Consider the following 9,098-nt stretch of genomic DNA (forward strand, 5'->3'; position numbering starts at 1 on the left):
CAGCAAGACCCCTGCGTCTTTTCTAAGTGGGATTCCTTGGTGATGCTAACTAATCAGAACATGTGCTATAACATATTACTCTTATTTAACTCTGCACACATGCTATTTATGGATGCCTGTTAATAGTACAAGAAACAAACCTGATAATCAAATTGAGCTTTTTATTAAAAATAAATCCATAAACTTATACTACACAATCAAGAATTTTTTTTGAGAAATACATTAACCTAGCAACTCCTAGAATTCACAGATGACAGGATGTTTGATTCTGGCATTTTTGTTCATATTGTTGTGGTCATGTTGAGGGCAATAATGAAAGATGTGGCTTTGACTCACAGTGTCAAATCAGATCACAAAGGGTCAAGGGATGCTGGTTAGCATGATCCAGATCCTTATCCATTGATAACCATTCAAAATGTACACTACCGTTTAAAAGAAATGAATACTTATATTCGGCAAGGATGCATTAAATTGATCAGAAGTTACAGTAAATATATTTATAATGTTACTAAAGATTTCTGTGTAAAATCAAGTCTATTCATCAAAGAATACTGAAAAAAAAGTATCACAAATTCCACAAAAATATTAAGCAGCACAACTGTTTTCAACATCGTTAATAATACAAAATGTTTCTTGAGCAGTAAATCAGCATATTAAAATGATTTCTGAAGGATCACGTGACACTAAAGAGACGGGAGTAATGATGCGGAAAATTCCGCTTTGTCATCACAGGAAAAAAACTACATTTTAAAATATATTAAAATAGAAACAGTTATTTTAAATGGTAGTAATATTTCACAATATTACCGTTTTAATGAATTTTTGATCAAATAAATGCAGCCTTGGTGAGCATGAGAGATTTCTTTTTAACCTTTTTAACCTTTGAATGGTAGTGTGTAGTAGGTGAAGAAACAGTTATTTTTACAATTCACTTTAGTTCTGGAAATTACACACTTTACTTTTAAGCTACTGCAGACTAGTTATTAGTGACAACCTTTAAGTAAAGCATGGCACTAGAAATACAGCATTATCTAACCAAGCTCACTGACTCAGCAGTTTTACACTGTAAAAAGCTCCCAACAAACTTTCTGCTATAAACAAGTCTCAGAACGCCTGGACAAACTGGAATCATCAGGTATGGCCGTGTATGGACAGCTGCTTTGGCGTTCAGTCAAAACCAAACATATGGTGCTGACGTGACAACGAACAGACGTAACTAATCACGCAAACATATCAAAACTGCTGTCAAAGTTGTCTGTGATATCAAATATGGCAAAGAGGTCAGCAGGGATTAAGGCTGTGGACAGGGAACTGGCATGAGCCAAGATTAATGAGTTAATGGCTGAAAGAAGATCAGTGGATTTTAGGATCAGTGGCTGAATGTGTAGGCTGAACTGAGCACTGCATGTTTGGATACGGGTCGACATGGCTGGTGTCATACCAAGCACTGAATAACTACTGAACGGGAGCGCTTATTATGTGATAGTAGAGAGGATCACCGCAGCTAGTTCTAGTGGATGAGAGCAGGATCTGTTGTCCGTTAAGAAAGAGTCTGATGACAGATTGGTCTGTAGGGAGGCAGGGAGGAGATAAAGGCCACACGTGGGAGGCTTAGTGTCGCTGTTTGTGCTGTGTCAAGCATGTGCTGCATAAAGTAGGCCTACTACTTAATTCTCTTGCAGTGAAATTCTAGAAGTTTTAAAAGGAAAATAACAAAAAATGTTTAAGCGCACACTTGTAGCACAGTTGCCATTCTCATATTACTATATCATTTGAATGTACGATGCATTGCATATTCAACAAATGCTACAAAAACAGCTTAGTGATGCTTATCGTAATTGAGCAGGAAGGGACATTTTTTGTGTTTTGGGAGTTTAAACTAAGTTAGCGGTTTTTATTGTATTTAATGATTTAATCAATTAAGTTATTTTTTATTTTTACTTGATTTGTGGTTGTATGCAGTTAGATTATCTTACTGTTTATCTCACAAGACCTATAGGGGGCAATATGCATACAAGTAAGAGTACATGTACAAGATACATATATGATTTAATGGTTTGATTGTTCTATCTATCTTGTGTTCAAAACCTTCTTAAATTAGAATAAATTCAAATTCAATTCATCTTAAATTAGAATAAATTTACATTTAATTCATTTATAATAGGCTATTCAGTAACAGGTTCCCATTGTGACAAATACCATAGTCTGTGACCGGGGCATGTTGTCACAAAAGGTTGATGCATGTAAATTAACTATATTTTTCCTGGGTAGAAATAAGACCTACCCTAAAAATGACTGGCCAAAAGTGAAACTAGAATAAAAAATTAAAAAAGCTCTGGGAAAACAAAAAACGTGTGTCGAGCATGTGCTGCATAAAGTATGCCTACTACTTAATTCTCTTGCATTGTTTTAATTCAGTAAAGTATTTATAAAGGAAGAACATTTTAAGCACATACTTGTAGCACAATCGCAATACAGCTAGCCCCAGTCTTTCCAAATATACACTCTAGGTAAACATAAAAAAAGCTTTCAAAACATTGAGTCTGTTTTCGGAATATTTACAATGGGCATTTTGTAGAAAATTAGTGGGTTGAAAAAAAATATCTACATTGAAAAAAAAATTGTAGAAACAGTTTTTAATTGCAAGTCAATTTCCCAATTAATTGCAAAGAAATGGCAAGTGGCACATTGAATTAAATATTAAATTTTTATGTACTAACATATTATTTTCTTGTAAAATGTACTCCAATACTCTGTTTCATTTAACTTTGAAAAATCATTTTTAGAGTATATGCACATTTAGTAGGAAACAAAAATAACTTCACAAACCAAACATGAATGCAGATTTGAACCAATGAAAATATCAAAGCTGAGATGTGACTCAAAAATCTTGTGGTTTCAAGGTCTCTGCAATGTTACAGTGCACACAATAGTGTATCTGTAAGATGTAGTCAGTAAACAACACAGAATACTTCACACATGTAGGAATTGTGGGCGACAGCTTGCCACTACTTGTGTTGTTATCTTAGTTGTACCCGCTCATGTGGTGCATTATCTCAAGTTTAGTAAGTCGCTTAGATAACTAGGGGCAGCTTTGAAGAACATTTTAACCACAGATGATAAAATAAGGGAGGCAGGAACATTTCATTCACAAGTACAGTATGGCTAATTTGTGAAGAGACAATGAGAGAGAGAGAGAGAGAGAGAGAGAGAGAGAGAGAGAGAAGAGGATGGGGCAAAGTGAAGGTGGGGCAGAAGAATAAAGACTGTAGGATTAAAAGATAGAGGGTCTGTGGGTGATAAAGGAGAGGAAAAGTGGGCTATTAAAAAAATGCAACAATGCATCATTTATTGGCACAAAGACAGGAACAACTGTGTGGCCACTGATGTGAGAGTGAGTTACACTCTTCTGTTCTTTAAAAATGCTTTTATCATTATTTTATAGCTTTCCGTTTCATTCATTTAACCTGTCACAATTTATAATTTCTACTCATTTTTATGAGTTTTAATTGCACTGAACTCATAACTGCATGCTGCCACTTTGGAACAACTTGGATATAATTAAAACATTTATGAATGCAATTATATTTACATCTATTCATTTAGCAGACACTGTTATCCAAAGCGACTTATAAATGAAAAACATCATAAGCAATTTATCATAAGACGCAAGTAATAAAGTTTTTAAAGTTAAGTTTTCTAGTTCAGTGGGTTTATTGTGCAAGGCAAATTTTTATATTTCACATGCTTCATGATCAAGTTAAAGGGATAGTTTACCACAAAATTTAAAAAAGTCATAATTTACTTTATGTTGCTCCAATTTGTGTCTTTCCTTCTCTCTCTCTCTTTTTTTTAAAAGGTTTCAACTGTTTTTGTCAATGTGGTCCAAAATAACAGTACAACAGTATATTAAAAAAAGTCATCATTTACTTCATGTTGTTCCAGTTTGTATGCCTTTCTTTTTTTTTAATAATAAAAAAAATGTTTCAACTGTTTTTGTCAATGAGGTCCAAAACAACAGTACAACAGTAAATAAATAAATAGGCTAAATAAATAAGCAAGTAAATAAATAAACAAATACATGATTTATCATCTTTTTTTTCATCCAAAGAAGAAATAAAGTCATACAGGTTTGGAACTACAACAGGGTGATTAAACGATGACAGAATTGTCATTTTATAAATTCTCTATAAGGTACCGTATGTTTACCTTATGAACATTTCATAACACTTATCATTCAAACTAACGCAATCACACTGTGTGGCACTGTTGAGCTGTGCATCAACACCGCATCACGTTATCCCAGATAAATCCATGCAGCATGATTAATAATAGTTCCCAAGGTATATAATCCTGATTATCATCAGCTATGGACATGGAAGCGAGCAGCAGAATGGTGTGCAACCCTTATTTAAACCGTTTGCGAGCCAGAGAGGAGGGGAATGAAATATGAGTGATTTTTTTTCTATACTCAAAGGGAGTGGTATAATGTCGAGATTGAGAACGAAACCAATATTGGAGAAGGCCTCAGTCTTCTCATAGACGCTGCTGTGGATAAGTCTCCACGAGATTCTGCCTTCCCACTCCAGCTCTTACCATGATGGTTTCTAATGATATTTTGCGCTGAAAAACAAAACTGCAGCATCCTCTTTGGGGAAACTTTAAAGATAAAGGAGCAGAGAAGCACAGCGCGTACGTATTTCATAAGAAGATACAAAGAGGCATTAGGACAGAGAAAACACTTCTGGTGAGAATCTTTCCACTCGTGCCAAATTGGACCACCGGAAGATGCGCGTTACGAGACGGTGATCCAACAGAATTAAAATGCATTTTTTAAGGAGTGCTCTTAACGCGTTTCTAATTAAAGACATGCCGGGGTAATCCACATGGGACAGCTCCTTACGTCTGCAACTGACAATAAAAAGTGAGGAACCCATGCCGGATGATCTGAAGCAACTTTACGCACCGGAGGGGGAAATAAATAAATAAAAAGCTGCGGACTTTCGTCAATTTCCACCCACTTTGAGTCAACACGATCAACAGATGACCACGGCTGTCTTTAAACATATAAAAGAGACTCGCTCTCCTTCTGTCATGGTGCGCTAGAGCCTGTGGAAGTACCTTTGGAGAAGCGACGCCAGCGGAGTCTATTTGATGTGTTTTGCGTTAACATTATTAATCTTTAAACACGCGGGAAGGCTGTCAAACAAGTGTAAACTAAATCTGCATTGAAGAGAAACAGGTAATTCGTTACTTTTTCAAACAAACACTTGTTTCCAAAGCGTCTTTGCGCAAGAGCGTAAAAGTGGAGAAAACTCGGGATTCTTGCGTGGATCTGTGATGCTGTGATTGTTTAGAGATATCGGACAGTGCCTGACGCTGCAACTTATTTATTGCACGTTACAACTTAATATTAAGAGAAGGGAGATAATAATGCGTAAAATTGTGTATTAGCTGAATATTATTAAACTAACAACAAACCTTCAGCATTTGTATGTATGCAGTTGACAAAAATACTTGTGGGAAGCTAATTTTACAATTAATTTCAAAGAAGTAGCAAGTAACTCTTTGAATCAAACGTGAATTTTACAATTAAACCGTTTCACCGTTTAAACATACTCCTATAATCTGTTTAATTTATGACTCGGATTTCTTATTTTATTATTATTATTATTTTTTTTTTTTACAATGTATTACCTGAAAGATCCTCAAAATATTTGTAATTTTAAAATGTTTAAAATTGAGAAACTAAAAAGACGTGAATGTACATTCATACACATTTCAACCTCAAATCTTTAAATATCCCTTGAAATTATATTTCAACTACATATTAATGCCGTATTTTAAGCAGATTTATATGAATCAATGAATCAAGTATTGGCACTGGGCACTGAAATTATCTTGTGTTTGCAGGCCTATACAACTGGACGCAGGGCAGAGGGGCTCTCGTTGCCCACCTTTCAGCATGAGTGCAGTGCGCACACCTATCTTCATAGGGCTCCTTTTGCTGATCCTCACCACCGGCTACTGCAGACCGAGAGACAGGGACGACACCAGTCTGCTGGATCTCCTAAGGGACAGAGGGAGACTAGCACAGGAGCATCACAGTGAGGGAAACACACAGCATCCCCCCAAGATCGCCGAGCACTCGGTGGAAACAAAAGACGTTAATAAAGTTACAAAGTCATATCAGCATGAACGCATTCTTGGTAAGCATCACCACATTCAATCACTGACAAAATGAGATAAGGAGAACTGCTCCATACTTGAATACAATAGTGGTTGTTTGATCTGTTGGGTGGCATTACATATCGTGTGACCAATATAAATATGAATAATCACATTTTTGTACAACAATTTACAAGCTGAGGAATTTCTAAATTTTTAACAGAGGTCTTTCCGAGAGATATTCCACAGAAGGAGAAGATTTTAAAACATTTAACAGGTGAGCAAGTGTCAGCATCTCTATGCACGTTCTTCATTATGTTTGCAAATCGAAAGCAACTTAAAATCTGTCTTTTTGTGTATTTGCAGGGCCGCTTTATTTTAGCCCCAAATGCAGCAAACACTTTTATAAACTGTATCATAATACCAGGGACTGCACAATACCAGCCTGTAAGTGCCACCTCATTGAATACCATTAGCATGACTTTATAAGCGATGGGAGTGTGAGAAATATTTAACTTGAATAATTAATCTGAACTGTTTTGCCATGTATTCAAGTGAATAATTATGCATGCACATTTTTTATTTGGATGTTTTTACACTATTTTGATTATGATTTTCTATGGTGCATGTCTTAAATCTGTCTAACTCTGTTTTGTTTTCTTCTAGATTATAAAAGATGTGCCCGGCTTCTTACAAGGCTAGCAGGGAGCCAGCGGTGCTCAGAGGGATAGATGTCGCAGGTGAATAGTTAACATAATGTATACAGAGATTTAATAGTAAACTTTTTTTTTTACACGTTTCCGCTGTGTGATATATTACTGCTAAAATGTTTGCTATGGAAATATTTGCCCAGAACACACAATAAGTGATCAAATGTCTGGTTTTTATTTTCAAGGACACAATCATCCCACCGTTCTTGCTACTACATTCTAAAAAAAGAACTTGATAGACAGTTTCTGGTTACACACAGTGTGTACAGAAGTATTAAACATAACTCTACATAAGAAATATTACACCTAACTGTTTTATGACCTTTCTAATATTACGGAGTACCCAGATTAGCTTTTACTTCATCTGATTGGAATGAAAGGGTTTTCATGTTTTGGCTAAAAGGCTGTTTTGGTGGAGTTTCTAGTGCAGAGGTTAAATAGTTAAGTTAGTCTTAATGCTGTACTGTTCCTCTAATTAAACAAAAATATAAGAAAAGCAAAAACAGGTGGCACCCGTACATCTGTCAAAATATAATCTGGGATCACATTCTCAATTGACTGTAAATGGCATGTTAACCATTTGAAGTTAAGAGCCACACTTATGGACAATGGCCCTTTTCTTAATGACACTGCTTTAGTTCTCAATGTAACATTAAACCTTCAGTCCTTTCACCATCTGTGTTGCACAATTTGCTCTTCTGTGGTGCTTTGTACCCACACTATTGTGCCTTTGAGGAGCAGAAACTATATAATCACAAGGTTTATTTTAGATCTTTTCGTCCTCTGCCTAGTAAAAACTAATTATAGCTATAACTTGCATTTATAATTGCTTTGTATACTAAAATAATAACAATTGCCAGTATTTTCCGAATAGAAATGTTAAAATATTTTTTCAAAAAATATACATAAAAATATAAACATGAGATATCTAGGTGGATAATAATACTTCTTCTTCTTAAATAAATAAATAAATAACATCAGCACTTTCTAATGCCCCCTTTTATTTTTGCATACATCAGTTCTCCAGCATGAATTTGTAGTATGTATTTTAGACATTTTACCAGCATCCCATAGGGTTTTATTAAGGTTTATTGTGTTAGAAGTAATTTTTGTTCATGTCAATCATTTTGTTTCCTTTTACAGATTTCAACAGACCTGAAGAATTAAAGAGAACCAAGAAAAGTGCCTTGGAGAAAAACAGGGAAATGAAATGAATTCTGAACAATCATATTTATCATGTGAACATAGCTATTTTTGCAATGAAACAGAACTCCTCTTTTGACCTTTTCTTCTCACATACAGCTTGTGAGTCTTGTGAGTTGACAAAACTGATGTTAGAACCAAGTTTACTGGCAATGGTCATGGTGAAAATGAAGAAGACAATGTTTTATGGGAAAAACAAACACAAAAAAGTTCTGCTGCCAAATGATAAACTCTGGGTGTCACATTCAACTGCATATATTCGAAGTTGAATTTGCCTTCACAGGTTGTGTGTCCAGTAGTTTTTGGTTGAAGAAGAATTTAGATGTTGTTTTGCAGATGTTCAAAGGTGTTTACTGGCTGAACGCAGCCTTTGGTCCAATATTCCTGACAACCTCAAAGTCACATTCCTCAAAGCCAGAGCTAAATCCTTTGATTGAATTATGAAATGCATGATATTTTCTTTCTTTTTTGTCTTTACAAGATATGTCTTGGCAGTGATGAACGCTGGTTACAGTTTATTCTGTGAAAAAATTAATTGCATTTTGCTAATATTGAATGTCTTATATTATGTATTTATACATTCAAGCTATTAAATATTGCTATTGTCAAATGTATAAACATCTAAGTTAGAGTTCAGTTTGTAAATATTGTAAATATATACAGTATATATATATATATAACATATGATCTTTAAATAAACACGTTTGTTATATAATGTTTAAAGGGTGTTGAATTTTAAGTTATTTATTTCTAATAAATGCTATATTCTATTGCTGCTTTTCATAGTTTCCCACTCCATTTTGGCTGTAAATCCATCCTTTGAGAGTTAAGGGTGTGGGAAAGCAGTACCCTGCTCTTAGCTGATGTCATAACAGCACATTTAAGTGACAGCCTTCTGAAATAATGTTTGCATTGGCATTCTACTCAGGATAAAAAGCAAAAAAGAAAACATTTCAAATTGTTAAGGAAAAACAGGGGGATTTTTTTGTGTTTGTCAGCAAATTTTATTAGTGTCCA

The 9,098-nt window shown here is 34.8% G+C and overlaps 1 protein-coding gene across 1 annotated transcript; it reads left to right on the forward strand.

Moving 5' to 3' along the window:
• The first annotated feature begins 4,660 nt into the window (after positions 1-4,660).
• LOC107719515 (protein FAM150B) lies at positions 4,661-8,583 on the forward strand. The gene is given in 8 exon segments (XM_074560105.1): positions 4,661-5,221; positions 5,224-5,242; positions 5,297-5,299; positions 5,914-6,209; positions 6,392-6,445; positions 6,535-6,615; positions 6,835-6,908; positions 8,022-8,583. Coding segments are annotated over 7 exon segments (585 nt in total). The 5' UTR covers positions 4,661-5,154; the 3' UTR covers positions 6,900-6,908; positions 8,022-8,583.
• Positions 8,584-9,098: the final 515 nt, after the last annotated feature.

The sequence above is a fragment of the Sinocyclocheilus rhinocerous genome, unplaced genomic scaffold (assembly GCF_001515625.1).
Source record: "Sinocyclocheilus rhinocerous isolate Xijiao unplaced genomic scaffold, SAMN03320098_v1.1 scaffold1234, whole genome shotgun sequence".
Lineage (NCBI taxonomy): Eukaryota > Metazoa > Chordata > Actinopteri > Cypriniformes > Cyprinidae > Sinocyclocheilus > Sinocyclocheilus rhinocerous.